Source organism: Pinus tabuliformis, chromosome X, assembly GCF_031772625.1.
Source record: "Pinus tabuliformis cultivar Carrire ecotype Pingquan chromosome X, CPIR1, whole genome shotgun sequence".
Taxonomy (NCBI): domain Eukaryota; kingdom Viridiplantae; phylum Streptophyta; class Pinopsida; order Pinales; family Pinaceae; genus Pinus; species Pinus tabuliformis.
This window is the reverse complement of record NC_142308.1, coordinates 897,692,316-897,711,262: the sequence shown is the minus strand read 5'-3', so window position 1 is coordinate 897,711,262 and position 18,947 is coordinate 897,692,316. Positions and strand designations below refer to the sequence as shown.

At 40.2% G+C, this 18,947-nt stretch overlaps 1 protein-coding gene across 1 annotated transcript in view; it reads left to right on the top strand.

The window, feature by feature from the left end:
• Positions 1–2,350: 2,350 nt before the first annotated feature.
• The window catches only part of LOC149142578 (uncharacterized), a 73,266-nt gene continuing 56,669 nt past the window's right edge, over positions 2,351–18,947 (top strand). The window contains exons 1-4 of the mRNA XM_089446860.1: positions 2,351–2,648; positions 2,795–2,831; positions 4,582–4,818; positions 4,947–4,994. Of these exons, the coding sequence (XP_089302986.1) occupies positions 2,353–2,648; positions 2,795–2,831; positions 4,582–4,818; positions 4,947–4,994 (618 nt within the window). The 5' untranslated portion in view covers positions 2,351–2,352. The remainder of the gene's footprint in view (positions 2,649–2,794; positions 2,832–4,581; positions 4,819–4,946; positions 4,995–18,947) is intronic.

Below are 18,947 nucleotides of genomic sequence, written 5' to 3'. Positions count from 1 at the left end.
TAATGATATTATATATTATAGAGTTTGTTGAAATGTACTAGTTAATATAGGGAACCTTTCAATTAATTAAATTATATATTTTTATATTTTATTAATAAAGATATTATATGTTAATATATATTGTTAAGGATGATATTATATTTCATAAGGTGCTTGAAGTTATTAATTATTATGATCATGTTGTGATAGAGCCTTAAACATGTTATTGCATATGGATTGAGATAATATTATGTCACATAACAATAATGGCACTACAATGATTTCAAATCACTGTGATGTTCGAATTAATTCACTTCTTGTTTCATTGAACTTCCATATTAATCTCACTTCCCTAGGTCAACTATTATCTTATGGAATATAATATAACAAGATTCAAGTCACTCAAATGTTTTTTAGTTTAAATTAAACAACTTCTTATTTTATTGAACTTCCATCTTAATCTCAATCACCTTGTAAACCATCACCTTATGGAATATAAAGTAACAAGGTAATAATATACATATATCTTCTTCTCCACCACAAAACCAAATAGTCAAACATCATCTTATAAAATATAACATAACAAAGTAATGATGTACATATATCTTCTTCTCCACTATATATATAAATCCTACATTTTTCCAAAGTTTATATATACTTTGATTTAAGGTGTTACTTTGGATATATATAATTCTAAATCAAAACTTAACAAAAAAATATACATATATCTTCTCCCCTTCTACCCAACCAAAAAAAAAATATATATAAATTTCCTACAGTTTCTAAAGGAACTTTGCATGCATTTTTTAAATAACTTTACATATACTTTCATTTAAGGTATTATTGTGGACTAGTAGAATTGAAATTGCAAAATTAAACATTTTGTTACGTTAAATGTAATAATTTTGACAACTCCAATTTTTATTTGACAATTTAAACAAAAGTAATGGATATAAAGTATTTATAAGTTTAAAACACAACTAAATAAATCACCATGACTAGCAATTTATCTCTCAAATACTATACCATACCATCTTCCGTAGTGAAAAGGCCAACCACCACCCTTGTTATGGATTGTTATACCAATTTGTTCATCAAATTTTTTCACCAACCACCACCTTCATTGGATTTTAATATCAATTTGTCCATCAAATTCTATCCTTGGTAGGATGCCACCACCTTGCTATGTGGAAAGTTCCCAGCAATTTACTTCTCAAATACTATACCATTTTTGGTGGTGAAAAGGCCAACCACAACCTTTGAGCACTTTACTTCTAAAATACTATACCATCTTTGGTAGTGAAAAGGCCGACCACCAGCTTTGTCATTGAATTGTCATAACAATTTGTCCATCAAATTCTATCCCTCATGAGATGCCCCCACCTTATTATATAGAAAGTTCCGAACAATTTACCAATCAAATATCATCCCAATCTTCAATAGTGAAAAAACCAACCACCACCCACCACCACCGTTGTTACTAAATTGTCATACCGATTTGTCCATCATATTCTATCAGAGGTGGTGGACCTCTTTCCACCGTTGTTACTAAATTGTCATACCGATTTGTCCATCAAATTCTATCAGAGGTGGTGGACCTTGCTATGTGGAAAGTTTCTCGCCCACGCTGGCTCATGCGTTATGTGTTAGAATCATAGGTGTCCTTTACCAAGAGGGACGCGACCATAATAAAAGGATCATGAGATAAAGAGGCAATAAAAAAATAACCACAACTAATTAAAGGAGTCAGTCAGACAGTGAGTCACACCATTACTGACGTGAAAACTTATTTATCTCTCGTCAACCGACGATGTGCAGCGTACGTCAAAATTGCCGTCGCTGTTTGACTAGCACCTCACATCCTCGCCGTCCATAGGTCTTACAGCGAGATCTGAGCCGTCCATGCCCCGCGGGCAATGGCAAGTGGTAAAAACTGTTTGGGACCCCGTGGGTTTGAACGAGAGGGGAGGTATGGAGGAGGCAAGGAGCCAGTGGCCAAAGAATTGGCTGCCTCATTGATTCCTCAACTGATATGATGTTGAAATGGATTCCACTTCCAGTGCCTGGAGAATTGCACTGCGCCCTGCCGGTGAAGTTGGATGACTCCTTTTTAAGCTACCAACCAACCTTCGACACTGCCCGTCCTTGGACGCAGATATTAAAGAAATGTAATGCCGTCGGAGAAAAATAGCTCAGTCGACAGAGGTTCGAATCGCAGGGAAGATTCGGAAAAAATGTGGCAAGTTTAAACCCTTTCATTGCTCCAAAGCTTCGGTTCGAGTCCCGGGGAGACGATCTGATCTGAAAATCTGAACAATGATGGCCTTAATGCGTGCTTACCTTTGATCAGCTGAAGCGGCCCATTCAAGGCCAATGGGAAGCCTAGTGTCTAATGTGGCTGCGAAGTTTGCATTTTTCCCACCGCAGCCTCCGACGTATAATATTCAGAGAGAGGGAGCCAAGATCACGTTTGCCAGGATCCGCAGCGAGAAGAATATACACGTTCACCTGCTGGACACCAAGCGGGGCAACCGGATCGTTGCAATGTATTGGCGTCACCCTTATGCCAGGTTTACGGTGCTCTATTCACACGGGAACGCCGCCGATTTGGGGCAAATGTATGACTTATTCGTTCAGCTCAGGAAACATCTGCGCATCAACTTAATGGCGTATGTTTCTGCACTCCACTTGTACATTTAATGTGAGCCAACTAAAAACTTTATATGACGATCTTTATTATTAAAACATGAAACGTGCTTGCCATTAATTTGGTCCACATTTCGGAAGGAACCTAAAGTTGGGGTGCTTTATGCAGTTACGATTATTCTGGATATGGAGCTTCTACTGGCAAGGTAAGCTTTTTATAGAGTTGAAACTCTTCTTTTACCCTTTCGTGACTGTTTTCCTCTGCCTTTGGGATTGGTTTTTGAAAGTTTCTCCACTTTCATTCAATTGGCGAAGGTTCGATTCCCGCATAATCATCCTTTCAAGTTCCCGCGCTCTAACAAGTGTACCAATGACTTCATGTCACTCATTCTTCCAATACCGCCTAAAGAGTTGATTTATGTAGATACGCTCCTTGCGCGGGTTTGGAGCTTCATGCCGCCCCTTCCCCTTCAGTCTAATCTTCTGCGGCAAACTACAGTTGAGGTTTCGGCGAAGGCCTTCATTCGTCATGAATTTTTAGTTACGATAGGTTGTGTGTGCGTAGAGATTTAAAGCCCTCGACAAAAACTGTGTTTTCCGCTGCCCTTAACTCCTCAAAAAGATGTTTTTTTAAGAGTTGGAGAGATCATGGTTCAAATCTCATCGAGTACAGTACCTGACTTGTTGTGGTGGTGGCTCTAGAGCAAATTCCCCAACTTTGGCAGTAAAAGAGTTTAGTTTTACTAAAATCATAGGATCTTAGTATATCGAATTGCTGGTAGTTGGATGTACTCTTAGTGTTGTAGTGGCAGCTACCAGGATTGATCTGGGTATCCCCTAGATTAGTACTGGCAGTTACCTATTCACCACATCGTTAAAAAAAAAAATTAGAGATTGTTATACAAAGCCAACCTGTACAATGCTGAGCATTTGCTACCAAAAACATTCATTTTTTTTTAGAGAGAAAGTGCGGGATCCAAACCCCTGGTACAGGTCAAGTGTTCATATAGCATACCGGCATGCCCCGAGATTTATATCAGAGGAGCAGTTTTTTTTGGAAAGTTGCTAATTTTATTGATACTAAATGCTAGTAGCTATAATTTGATACAAAACCAGAAAGAATCTGCAACATGAACATGATTAGACTTAAGGCCGGAAGATAAGAGTACATGAAAAAGAGTTTGAACAGTGAAGGATGCTTAATGAATTAGTTCATACGAGCGAGTTTTGGAATGCACACCATTGTTGTAAAACTCTGAGATTTATCCTCAGTTTTCCAACTTTTTCCGATTCAAGTATGAATTTATGCTTGCTGAGTTTTTGCCAAGTTTTCCTATTCTCTATGTTGATGACCCCAACTGAGTTTTCTTGAGTCCGACTTTTGCAACACTGACGTAGACATCTAGAACTGGGTGTTTTCTGATATCTTTTAAATCAGACCAGGTCAATCAGGTTTACTGGTCACTTGGAGCAGTTTGTGATGGCATATAATTTGTGTGTAGTCACTACATGTACATGCTTGGTGCCTATTTCCACCTAGTTACAAATAGTCCTAATAATGGTCCCAAATTTTCAGGTAACATAATATGCTGATCTCGACAGATGTTGTATCAAATAATGTTATTGCGGTGTCAGCTGTTTTAAATGTTATAAGGTGTCCGTCTTGGCAAGAGTTTTTCAACTATATTGAAATGTTCTGGTGAGATGCAACTGCTTGACAAGTGCCGTTAGTTCTGCATGATTTACCATTGTTTTTCAATGTTCATGCATGAATAGAGTAGTTTTCAATATTCTCCCGAGGTAGATTTCACTGTTAGTGTGCTAGATTATTGGTATGATTCAGAACTATCACAATATGCTTGACAATCCTGGGGAACCTTTTCCCTGGGAAAACATTGAATACTGTAAAAAAGACTGGAAGCTCATTTGTAAGATAATGCTGGTTATAATGAACAGGCAACTGAATACAACACATACTCAGACATTGAAGCAGTGTACCAATGTTTGACAACAGAATATGGAGTGAAGCAGGAGGAATTGATTTTATATGGCCAGTCTGTTGGCAGTGGCCCTACATTACACTTGGCAGCTCGCTTACCAAGGTTGAGGGCAGTTGTTCTTCACAGTGCTATACTTTCAGGCCTCCGTGTACTTTATCCTCTCAAAATCACTTTCTGGTTTGATATCTATAAAGTAAGTGATGGAAACAATAAGCCGATTTGTGTTAAGCATCCGATATATTTCTATTCACGTTCCTATTTGAAGATTTTTTCACACCAAACATGGCCAGCAGTGTTAAGTAGAGGTATTTGGCTCTGCAGAATATTGACAAGATCCGACATGTGAAATGTCCTGCACTGGTGATACATGTAAGTACTTGTCTCCTTTTGTCGTAAAATTTATTTATTGTCATCATAGAATCTATGTTTATGCATAATTGATATCCTCCTAATGAATGAATTATAGTCATTATTCTTTAGGTCAGGGATAAATACCCTCAGCAGATTATGGCAAGTCTTTTCTTTCATTCAACTAGAAATAGTCTGCGATATACATAAAGGTCACTTGTGTACAAGCTTTGGTTGGTCAAGAAACTAGAAATCTGAAGTTTGCAAAATCTAGTACTTTACATAGTAAATGGTGTGCTAGTACATGCCTGCGGTATACTGCCTATAGACCAAAGTCGACTCAAAAAGCAAAAGGCAGAGTTGGTTGCAATTGAATGTTCAGCCGCAATTAAAAGAAAGTTCAATTGCACTTAGAAACCCAGGGTATAATGTCGACATATCTGGTTGCAAGCTACAGGTAGTCAATTTGCAACTAGGAGACTCTGTTGATGTGGGCATCATTGAATGTTATGCAAGTCAGGGAGGTGATTATGCGTTATAATGTGCCATTTTGTCTTCCAATATATCATTAAGTCACCTCTGAAGATTGTTTAAGATACTTGGGCAGCTGGTCTAATATTCCAGCTGGTTAGTAATCACTCAGAGGCTTGTCATGTATTTAATTGGAATCATTATGAACGCGATGTGATGCAAAGGGTACTCAAAGGAGAATAAGATGTACCCTCTGTTGTTTACGTCTGAATGCAGTTTTTTGTTTTTATTATTATCTTTTATGTCGTACATTTCAGTGCTCTATCTCTGGTAATGAGTTAATTTTCGTAAGAGGTTTTTTGTTTACATTGTATGGGGCATATTGTACCTGTCATCATGAGCTACTAAAAGCCCCCATTTAAGATATTTTACTCACATACTGATCATTAGGGAATGGGGTGATGACTTTATGAACTGTGAGGCTAGACATAAAGTGACTAGGGAAGCTTTTGACACTACCCTTTGATAGTTGCGTGCTGATTTCTCATTCGACCAATCAATGTATTGACTTCAGTCTTCCATTGAAATGTTAAAGATTAGAGTTGTCTTTGCTATCAGCTGAGCTAATTTGTGCCTTCTACCATGACAAAAGTGCTAGGCCCCTTGATAGTGATACCATGTCACTGAATTTGTCAATGCTTAACAAAGCATGCACTGTTTTAATCTGTTAGTATTTCAGAACATACAAATGAAAAACAAGGTTGCAGAAAATAACGATTTATTCATATCAAGAACATTCGTCAATTTTGGGTGGTCCTCATGGAACTAACTCCACACAAAATACAACGAAGAGGCATCATTAATTATGGGAGGAAACTTATAAAATCTAACCAAGGTTTAACATCCTAGTTTATAATTAAGTGAGTTACACTTTTATTTCCTTTTTTTCTATGTTGTTCATGGACCCCGGAGAATAGTGATTGCTACGTCCATGGAATATTTGTACAAGGCAGATCCACCCGAAGGGATCACTCCTTGCCGGCTCAACCACAGAGCCTGACCCCAAGGGTGTTGAGAGAATTGAACCCGTGACCTCTCAATAACAAAGTTGCTTTAACAATGGAGACTCGACCAATTGAGCTAACCCTCGGGGCTACACTTTTATTTCCTTCTAACATAGCAATTGCATTATTTAATTATTTTCCCAAGTCTTTTATATCATCAATGTCCAACATTCTCTTCCTTGAACCAAAAAGACCAAAATCCAATGGTGCTGACACAGGTGAAGTATGTTTTAGCTTGTCCTCTTGGAATTGGGCTTCATGGTTCATCCTTGAGAAACCCTACCCATATATTGATGTCTCGAAGCTTTGATTTCCATGGTTTGACTCTGTGAAATTTCAAGTTTTCAATGAAGTGCCCTGATCTGATAGTTGTGCAATTGTTGCCCATCCATGTATCCAAAAATCATGTAGCCACAAAACCTTTAATTATGTAATTGTTGGAACATATAATGTACTGCCCATTTGTGTTTATTCATTCAAACAGTGTAACTCATACCAATTCCTGTTCCTGTAATACTGGAACACCTTAAACAATGTGCTAACTGTGCCTATTGCCCAATGCAATCTGCCAAGCTTGTGAACTAGTATCTTGTAATGTTGGACCATCTGAATAATGTGCCAACTATGTTTACAGCCTGGCACAGCCTAACACATCCAAATAACTTTGTGTTTACTACCTTGTGCAACCTAACACATGTGCAACCTAACACATCAAAAATCCTACATCTGTAATGTGGTAACTGATTAAGCAATGAGCTAACTTTATTGCCATCCTTGTAACTTTGTTAATTTTTGGTATGTTCTATGCTTGAGAGCAATTTACTTCAATTTTCTTATTAGCCCAATATCAATATCCAACTTAGCAATCACATCAACATGATAGTATAATGCAGATAGAACATAAACATAAACAGTAGAAGACAAGCCAAGCCCAGGTACAAAACCCAATGGGGGGAACCTTTGATCAATTCTTCTTATATTCTTCAATAGTTCAGCAGAGAGAGAGAGAGATAGTACAAATATACAAATCTGATATTTTATGACAGCAACAGCAAACCCTAACCAGCAAAGTCAACTCTGGTCAAACAGGTCAGATTTTACCTCCAATCAAGCTCGGTCAAAGCTCAATCAACTTGGCCTCCAACAGTCTGAAAGTCCCAGTCAAACATTGGTCAACTGCAGTCAAGCTTGCGGCCAGCCCTAGGACAGTCGATGCTGGTCAATGCAGGGTCAAAGTGGCTGTCCAAGACTGCGGCTTGCCAAGGAGAGGCAGCCTAACCCAATCTGCAAACAAGAAGAGGTCAAAGCTGGTCAACGCTGTCAAAACAACACTTTTGCACTTTGGTCAAACCTGGTCAACGCTGCCCTAAAAAAAGTCTTCCTTCCTCCTTCACACGTGTGAGAGAGATGCTGCCCCAGATCTGCATACCCAATCAAGAGAGAAGAGATAGATGTGTGAGGATCAGATGGTGAAATAATGCCATGAGGTCTCATCCTTTTATATGCAACATTGTGGTTAAGTTGGGGGTAAAAATACCTGTTTTGCTTGCTGGCCGACCTTGACAAAGTGTCAATAATATAAATAAATTTATATCTCCATATATACATGTCGGAATCGGATGATCTTTAGATCAATCCTACACCTCTTGGAGAGAGGAATCCAAGAAAAATATCAGCTGCCATAAATAAGGTGACCCATATGGAGTTTGGCCTAGTTTCCAATTTTAACACTCCCTCTCAACGAGGGAGAACTCCATCTGCTAATCCATTTGTCAATCGGTACTATCTTTGTGATCAATGCACTGCTTTGCTCTGTTGAACTATGAAGAAGAAGAAGTGATCGAGAATGTATCATACCATTCTCTACCAACTCGAAGTCAGTCCCAGATAAAAGAGAGTGTCTCATAACACTCTTACTGACTCGAAGTCAGTTCCAATTGATCCTAGATCAATATCATCCTAGCATAGGGAGTACGGTAGTACATGATGCGTCCATCGATAGTACTATGGCCCCTATCCTCATTTCCCTACTCATTGGCCAGATGAGAGGTACTTCCCATGAGTCCCACACTGCATGGGTAGGATGTCTCAGCAGGAGAAGGATGAACCACTTATCCTACCTACATGTCGCCATGGGGTATCATAGGGGAAGGTTGGACCTCTCACCCTGTACATAGCAAACCACTAGGGGAATGCTGAACCACTCACCCTATAGTTGCTCATCACTCCAAGAAGTACCCCAAGCCCCTCGGAGCTCCCAGAGCTCAATGTCCATATCATATAAGACCCTCATAAGAGGGTCTCTCCACGACTCCTAGTCGTTCTCAGAAAGTCAAGAATTTGACTTTTCCCAGGGGCTTCGTCAGAATATCGACGACCTGCTCATTAACCCCAATGTGTTGGAGCCTTATTGCTCCACGTTGTACCATATGCTGGATAAAGTGGTACCTGATGTCTATGTGCTTGGAGCGATCATGAAATACGAGATTCTCTGATAATTGGATCCCACTCTGGTTGTCACAAAGGATCACGGTGGTATCCAACACATGTCCAAACAGCGCATTGAAGAGTTTCCTCAACCAGATAGCTTCACAGGAGGCCATACTCGCAGCTATGTATTCGGCCTCAGCAGTGCTCAAAGCAACCGATTTCTCCTTCCTGCTCATCCTGGATATCGAAGCAGAACCCAAAGAGAAACAACACCCGAAAGTGCTCTTGCGATCCACCACATTACCTGCCCAATCAACATCAGAATAACCATGCAGCCTCACATCTCCGACAATGTATCTCAGTCCATGAGTGATTGTGCCCTGAAGATATCTCAGAAGATTCTTGGCACCAATCCAATGTGTGTGATGAGGCTCAACCATATATTGGCTCAACCTGTTAATTGCAAAACATATATTTGGATGGGAGTTCACCAAGAACATCAGTGCTCCTATGAGTTGACGATACTCAGAAGCATTTCCCAATTTAGGTCCGGCAACACTACCGCATAACTTCTTAAAGTTAAGCTCCATCGAGGTAGTCATGGGTTTGCAGTCCACCATCCCAAATCTTTCCAATATCTTCACAACATATTTTCCTTGAGATAGGGAAATTTCTCTTGGCTTTTGCCAGATCTCAAACCCTAGGAAGTAGTGCATCAGTCCTAGGTCCTTCATCTCAAATTCAAAAGCCAACCCCCTCTTACATTTGTGAATGAGAGGGTTTGCACCAGTCAGAAAGAGGTCATCCACATAAAGCACCAGTATGAGAGGTCTATCATCTTCAACCTTAAAGTAAAGGTTTGAATCGACTTCACTCCTAGTGAATCCCAACTTCATCAGATAGTTATCAATCCTCTCATACCAAGCCCGGGGTGCTTGCTTCAACCCATAGAGAGCTTTCTTCAACCTGCATACATGAGATTCCCGATCATGAATCTCAAACCCTCGGGTTGTTCCACATAGACTTCCTCTTTAATCGAACCATGCAAGAAAGCAGTCTTGACATCCATCTGATGTAGGTTCCATCCTTGCGAAGCAACAAGGGCTATGATCGAGCGGATGGTGGTGTATCGGGCAACAGGTGCAAATATCTCATTGTAATCTACACCTTTCTTTTGAGAGAAGCCTCGAGCAACAAAGCAAGCCTTGCACTTTTCTGCACTCCCATCAGCTCCATGCTTGATTTTGTAAATCGATTTAGAGGTGACAACTGATTTGTCCTGGGGTCTAGGGACCACATCTCAGACATCATTCTTCATAATGGACTCGTATTCTTCATTCATAGCATCCTTCCATACTTGATGCTTCACGGCTTCTTCGAATGATGTAGGCTCGTTTTGAATGATAGTGCTCATAATGGTCAAGTATCCCTGATACCTGGTCGACTTCTTGCTTTCACGGAAAGTCCCCCTTGGTGCAATATGTCTCTCGGCATCTTCGAGAGTCTCCCTAAGCCATGAGGGCCTCTTCTTGGAGGAGGAGGATCAATAGGATCCATAGGTTCATCAACATTAGGCATCGTTTCATCTTCTTTTTCACCCTGCTTCCCAGTGTCAACTTCTTTATCGTTCCTTGGTATAAGAAGGTTGTCAACCTTGTTAAGAGCCATATCTTCGTCAAAGGTGACATCATGACTTATCTCAACTTCCCTTTGACCAGCCACATAAATTTTCTAGCCCTTAGAATTTTCGGTATAGCCCACAAAGATTCCTTTTCTTTTCCAGATGCACCTAATTTGCTGCTTTTCTCTTTTGACACATGAAAGTATACTGGACTTCCAAAAATTCTAAAATGAAAGACATCGGGTTTCTTATTAGTGAACATTTCTTTGGGAGTCTTGGAGTCCAATGCTTGATGAGGGCATCGGTTTTGAACATACACGGTGGTATTCGCAGCTTCAACCAATAGAAACTTCAGAAGCCTTTGATCATGAAGCATGGCACGAACAACTTCCATAATAGTACGGTTCTTCCTTTCAGCCACACCATTTTGCTAAGGAGTGTATGGTATTGTGGTCTCTTCTTTAATGCCAACTTCTTTGCAATAGTCATGGAATTCATTGGATTCATATTCGGTCCCATTATCAGTCCTCAATATCTTGATTCTCTTCTCGGATTGATTTTCGATTATGGCTTTGAAGTGACGGAACCATGTGAACACTTCATCCTTCTTTTTCAAGAAGTAGATCCAAGTCTTGCGAGAATAATCATCCGTAAAAGTGAGATAATATAAATATCCTCCCAAAGAGTTTACAGGCATCATACAAGATATGTCGGAGTGGATCAACTGCAATATATCGGTGGTCTTGCTATTACTAGAGGGGAATGGTCCCTTTTGTAAGTTTTCCCTTGGTCCATCCTGGACATATACCTTCATGCTCTACTTTGAACTCGGGCATACCTGTCACCATCTGTCTCACATCGAGAAGAGCCTTATAATGAAGATGGGCAAACCTTCGGTGCCATAGTTCAGATTGTAGAGATGTGTCGCAAAACATGGCCCCCAATGGACTTCTTCCAACTTGATACAAAGTGTCAACCTGGAACCCAAGAGTAAAAGCATCTTTAAAATTTCTTTTCCAAACTCGTACCTTTCCATTGATGAATGCCACCTTGTATCCTTTGTCCTCCATTGTCGAAATGGACACCAGGTTCTTCTTGAGATCAGGTACATATAGAACTTCTTGTAAATGAATCGTGTTACCTTGATTCAATTGAAGGGTAACATTCCGTACACCCTTTACGGGATAGGTGACATTGTCTCCAAGAATAATCTCCAAGTTTGTCTCCTTCTCTATCAAATTAAAGAGAGCTTCCTTTTATCCGGTGAAGTGCCTTGAAGCACTACTATCAATAAATCAATTCCCCAAAGTGTCCGGAGGAGAGGTAGTGGAGAGGGTCGATATAAGATAATACTCCTTTTTCTTATTGTTAACAACATTTGATTCTTCATACCTGGAGTTCCTTGCTTTCTTGGAGGGTTGACCATTTCGATGATGTCCCGCATTCCTTTTTCCTTTGCCATTGAACCTGCCATTCCTTTGTGTTAAGTTTAGGTATGTTCTATGCAAGACCAATTTATTTAAATTTTCATAGTTAGCAATCACATCAGCATTAAAGTAAACTGCAGATAGAACATAAATATAAATCGCAGAAGACAAGCCAAGACAAGAGGACACAAGATGTGGCGCTAGCCAGGGACAAACCCCACAATGTGGAGAAACCCTTGATCAATTCTTCTTTTATGTTCTTCAAAGTTCAGCAGAGAAAGAGAGAGAGATAGTACATTTACAACAGAAGTCAACACTTTGACTTATCTAGATCTAGCATAGATCATTTTATATAACGATGAGATCAGTTGAAGACATTCTGCTTCAACTGATTCTCCAAGGTGACGGCTTCACCTATCGTAGTGGTGCATCTGGTTCACTTGTTGCACCACTGCATACTGCACCATGTTGCACTAATCATGATTATCATCATGCTGCCCATGACCATGATCCGATTCATCACCATGCTGCCCTTTATGTCCATGATCTCATGCTGCGCTTTATGTCCATGATCCATGTATCATTGTGCTGCCCATGCACATGATCTCACACATCATGCTGTACTCCAAGTCACAACTGCATGTCACCGAGATCCATATACCATATCTCTAATCCTCTTTTCCATCGCTGCTGAGATCTTCCTCATTTCAGCACCATCATTACGGAGATCTTCATTGTTGCTTCATATCAACGTGATCCACTCATTGTGATCTCTATGCTTTCATTGATGCACTAAGACAATCATTACATTATGTCAATGAGCTCTTCATTGAAGTCATCATTATGTGGACTGTTGCAATATACCTTTTTCATCACTGTATATTTGTTGAGACAGTGATTCTCATTACTGCTTTATTATGTAACCCTTATTGTTATGCTGCTGAGACTACATCATTCCTTTATCATTTGTACCAAACAATATGATAAATCCTGTAGAGCGGATCTGCTCCAATACTCACACGAAAGAATGTGAGATACCTCCTTCAGATCATAGGTATGCTGAGACTCTTCTTCACTGCGATGACGTTATTCATTGCTCCTGGCATCGAGGTTGTGACTGCACCGAAACCCTAGGTGCAGTCAACCCTACTGCGGCTCCTCTCTATGTGATTGCGGCTTGCAACGTATTCCATATCTGCATATGACTTGCGTTTGCTGCGAATGTATATGCGTATATAGAATTGCTGCGTATATATGTTTCCATGTACAACCATGCTGCCAGATCTACTGCGTGCCTTGTGTGTAACCACGCTGCCAGATCCACTGCGTGCCTGTGTGTGTCTTCTGGACAACGTATATCATGACTGCCTATATATGTTTCCACGTATAACCACGCTGCCAGATCCACTGCGTGCCTGGGTATGACTTCGGGACAACGTATATATGTTTCCACGTATTCGTATAAGTGGTGTGTGTAACCACATTGCCAGATCCACTATAGACGAAGCCTGATCTACACTGAGAACATTACAGGATGCCGAGAGTGTCTCAACATGACTGCACCTAAACATGGTGCAGTCAATACCCTTTTATGACTGCGGCTAGGTCTTCCAAGAACAACGTATTACATTTCTTCATGAACAACGTATTGGTTTGCTGTGTCTCCATATACTTTGACTGCAGCTACTTCTAACTTGCCTGCGGATTTATGACTGCATTCTCCATTAGGGTATCATTATACTAGGCCAGCGTATCTTTCTCCAAAAACCCAAGATGTGGAGAGGAGATCACTTGAAGAGAGTTACAAATGTCTTTAAATCCTCTTCTATTTATACTAACATGTAGATGATGAATAGACACGACGTTTGGGCTATAAGTTGTTGGTCGGCTTGATAATAATTCCATAATCAAAATAAATTCATATCTCCATAAATACTTATCGGAATCGGATGATCTTTAGATCAATCCTACACCTCTTGACGAGAGGGATCCAATAAAAATATCAGCTACCATAAATAAGCTGACCCACATGGAGTTTGGCCCTAGTTTCCAATTTTAACACTTTGATTGTTGTTGTTGAAGTTGCCCCTAGAGTTATTGTGATCATCATCATGTGATGTGTTCCTTCTATTTGGATACTCCCTCGCATAGTGGCCAAACTTATTGCAAACAAAGCACCTGCCTTTCCTTCCACCCTTAGATCTGGGCATTCCATTGAAATGACCTTTAGACCCTGCATTATTTCTCCTTTGGGCATGAGTGGAGAAAGCAGTGGGGTTGCCTCTATTAGAAGGCATTTCTTTCTCCACCATTCTTGTTTTTTCTTGAATGCATCTTGACATCAATTCTTCAAATCCTGGAATTCAATCATTATTGAGAATAGTGGTTATAAATGTATACCACTCGGGTGGGAGCCCTCCAAGTGTAGTGATAGTAAGTTCCCTGTCAGGAATGACTTCTCCAATTAATAGAAGATCATTCTTGATCTCAGTGATCCTTAAGAAGTAGGATTGAATATCCTCGTCCTTGCCCTTCTTAATATCCTTCAACTTATTTTTGAGGAACAAAATTTGATTTGCATCACTAACCTTGAACATGCTTACCAATCTGTCGTAGATCTCCTTGGAGGTGTTCAAATTGGAGATGTAGGCCACCAAACGCTTGTCAATGGAATCTCTGATAATCTTCTTTGCTTTGACTTCAGCCTTGTTGTACTTGCTCTTTGTAGCAGCTGGTGCATTTGATGGAGGCTCAGGGATTTTACCCTTCACATAACCCAACACTTCTTGTTCTTCTAATTTCAGGTCAAGAGACATCTTCCATCCGTGACAGTCCGACTTTTCACGGAGCTTGTCTTTAGCCGGGAAGTGGATGAGGAACCCATTGAGCCTTTTGTCCTTGTCCAACTGTCTTTGGTGATTGCTCTTTCACTCTTGCTTGGGCTTTGTCTTCACCTCACCTTTGATACCATGTTAATTTTTGGTATGTTCTATGCTTAAGAGCAATTTACTTCAATTTTCTTAATTTTTTTTGTAAGCTAAGGAATTTCTATTATCTACAGAAAAACTGAAAATTACATACTAAGGAACCTCAATCCGCCCATATGGGAAACCGGATCTGTTGGTTCCTCTTCGTCATGCATTCGGTACTGTTTTTCTTTTTTCATACCGTCAGAAAAAAACTTACAAGACATTAAACCTTCATAATCAGATTGTTTTCAGAGACTGTTTTTTCTAAGATCTACTCAAAGACCTATCTTCACTACTGATTGTTGTAACATGCAATCAAATTCCCAAAACAGATCTGTAGCAACAAAAATAAAAAAGAGAGAGTTAACTAGCCTCTCAAGTCTCCGCGCTTCCCTTTTTGGTTTCGTTATTGTCCTTGGTTTTTACCAGTTCCTTCAGCATCCCATGTATCTCCTTGATCTGCTCATTCTGTTGACGCATTATAACTTCGACATTAGCCATCTCCTTTCTTGCTGCCAGCGATTCCTGGGCCGTCTCCACCATTTCTACAGCGACCTGTTCCATTGCCTTGGCCAAAAGGTGCTTCAGGACCCAGTAAATGTGGAGAGCTTGACAGTATAGGGTTAGTCTACCTCTGGTATTGCCTGGATCTGGCATCTGAGATTTCCACTCTTCCATCTCAGGGTCTGATGGTTCTTCCAGGACTTTGTTTTCCATGACATCTATGATTTTTCAAATGTCTTCATTTGTTTCTTGATTGTAAGCCTGCTCTGCCTCATGAGCCGCCCTACGGATAGATTTCCTCCCCCTTTTTTGTTTTTCCCGTGTCTGGTTTCCCTCCTCTCCATTGTTTTCTTGCCGAGGTCGGCCCTTACCTCTTCGTCCGCGTCCTCTCCCTCTTCCGCCTGTTCTGCCTCGTTTAACATTTTTACTGCTCTGTCCTATTTCAAAAGTCCCCCTCAGGAAACCCTCATCCTGGTTAATCTCCATGTCTTCTGAGCTTTCGACCTCAATTTTGATTCTGCTCCGATCGAATTGTCTGTCTCTGTAATCTTCCCGCTCTGACTGAACTTCTTTATCCCAGCTCGCTGCCATCTTGACTCGCTTAAGTCGTTGGTTTTTATTCCTCTGCCAGGTCTCTCCTTTCCTTGCCACCTTCTTCAACGTCTTGTTGTCTGTCATCCTTCTCTTGTTCCGCCTTATAGTTTTATCGCCACCTTTCTGTTTATGATGCATTTGTCCTCCACTTCCTTTCTCCCTTATTACTTGCATGATACTCTCTGCGATGTTTCTCGAGTTTTGATTTGATTTCCGTACCTGCTGCTCTGAATTATCATTAATTACTGTGGTCAGGGAAGTGTGGCCGCCGTCCTTCTGTCCTATCTTTGCTGCCGAATGCTCCTGCCTTGTCATCCCGCTCAGGAGCTCCACGGTTTTTTGATTGCAATTATATTGTTTCATGGGTATCGTGTTCTATGAGTTGTCTTAAACTTTCCCATCTTGTCATCTCCATTTGGTTTGTCCAACTATCATCCACTTTCCCTATTAATTCCTTGCTTCCCCAATTGGCCAAGAAATCTGCAGGTTTATTTCCTTCTCGCTTAACGTGAGAGGTGGTCTTGTATTCTATACCTTTCAGTATTTCTTCAATTTCTTGGACCAGGCTCGCCGTTCTCCAGCTTTTGGCTACCTGCTCCCACTGTTTCCCTTGTATTAGTTTTTTTATGGTGCTTATAACCAAGGCTGAGTCGCCTTCGATCTCTACCTTTCTATATCCATTTCTTATCGCAATTTTGAGGCCCTGATAAGCTGCCATGAATTCCGCTTCATTATTACTCATAGTTCGTCCATGTTCTGCATAAATCCATTCTATATTTCCTTGATTGTCTCTAAAAATTCCTCCGTATCCTGCTGGACCTGGATTCCCCTTTGCCACTCTGTCGAAGTTGAGCTTGATAAACCCTTCCTGTGGCCTTCGGAAGACTGTAAGACTTTGGGTAACAATAGGTTGTTGTTGCTTTGTTTTTTGTTGAAAGACCATCCCTTGTTCCAAGTTCAACCTTCTTAGGATTTCTGCTTCTTCTTCAGAGGTTTACCAATCTTCCTCTGTCTATACTTCTGCAAGAATTGATTCTCTGATTTGTCTCAGGGTCCTTTGCCAAACTTCTTCCGGATTTGATATTTTCTTTTGGAAAATTCTTCCATTTCTTTCTTTCCAAATATTCCACACATTGAATCCTGCCACCATGTTCTAGGCTTTTCTCACCACCGAGCTTTTAAATTTTCCTTCTCCCCAATTACACAGAGTTTGTATGATATCTTGTGGATTTCGTTCGATTTTTGAAAAGAGATCTCTAGTCTTATCCCATTGGTATTGTGCTACTCTGCAACCATTTAGTAAATGTTCCTGGTCTTCTCCATCTTGGTTGCAGAGACAGCATCTTGATGGGCCTGAAAATCCTTTTTTTTGGATTTGGTCCCAGGTTAGTATATGTTTCCTTCCTACCAACCACATGAACATCTTTATCTTCGTCCACCATTTATTTTTCCAAAGTTTTCTCCATTTTTGCTCCTCTTCCCTTTGATCTTGCTGGACTTTTATATTATATGCTTCCTTAATAGTGAAAGTTCCTTTACTTTTTTTTCCCCATCGTAGGGTATCATTACCTCCTCTGATTTTTATTTTCCTGGATTCTAATTCCTTACTAAACAAGATTTTTTGTTCCTCCGTTGAATTCCTGTTCCAATCTTCTATTGTTTTCCATTCTCTCCATTCTTCATTTTCTCTTCCTTCTATCCAATAATCTTTGACCAAGATGAGTCCTTTGTCTATCCCTATTCTGTAAATATCCTGCATTCCCTGTAGATTCACCATTTTCTCCCTTTGTTGTCACGCTTCTTCCCAGAATCTCGTTGTCTGGCCCCCTTTGATTTCCCAAAATATATTTCCATCTACTATTTCTCTGTTTTGATTGGCCAGTTCCCATATAGCTGATCCTCTTGGTATTTCTTGTTTCCTTAATATTTCTTCAGGTGTTGATGGCATATTATATTTTGTTGTCCTCATTTCTTTCCAAAGGTCCTTTCCTCCTTGCATCCATCTCCATCTTAGTTTTGCTGCTAGAACTTGATTTAGTACATACTACAGACGGGTCCCTTAGACCTAATCCGCCTTTTTCTTTTGGTTTAGTTAGGCTATCCCAGGAGCAGAGAGCCCATTTCTTTTGTTGCTTAGGCCCTCCCCATAGGAATTTTCTATAAATCTCTATCAGCTTGTTGCATATCCCTTTTGGTGCTGCCATTACTGATAGTGGATATATTGGGATCGCCTGTATGGTTGATTTGAGCAGTACAACTCTTGCAGCAAGATTCAGGGTGCGGAAAGACCAATTTTCTAGTCTTTTCATGATCTTTTCTATTATGGATCTCCAGTTTCCTATTTTTAGGGATGATGAGTCCAGCATGGTTCCTAAATACTTTGTTGGGAGCTCCCCTTTTCTATAACCCAAGGTTCTGGTTAAGTGATTTTTGATGGGTTCCACTGTATTAAAAAAGAACGTTCTTGATTTTTCATTATTTATCTCCATACCTGAACCTTTCATAAACACCTCTAAAATTCTCCTTATCCGTCTCACCTCTTTCAGGGATACTTTACAGTATATCATGATATCGTCCACGAACTGTTGGTGAGTGACTATAGTGTGATTGCCCCATAACCTCAGACCTTGGATTTTTCTTTCTCTTAATTCTTTTTTGAAATATCTGCCTAATCCTTCTGCTGCTATTATGAAGAGAAAGGGGGATAAGGGATCACCCTGTCGAAGGCCTCTTGAAGCATTAAAAGTAGCAGATGGGGCTCCATTTAGCAAGATGGAAAAATTTGGCGTGGAGATCATACTTAAGACCCATTTCACCCATCTATCACAGAATCCAAAGGCTTGAAGGATGGCTTCTAAATATCTCCAATTTAATCTATCATAGGCTTTTGACAG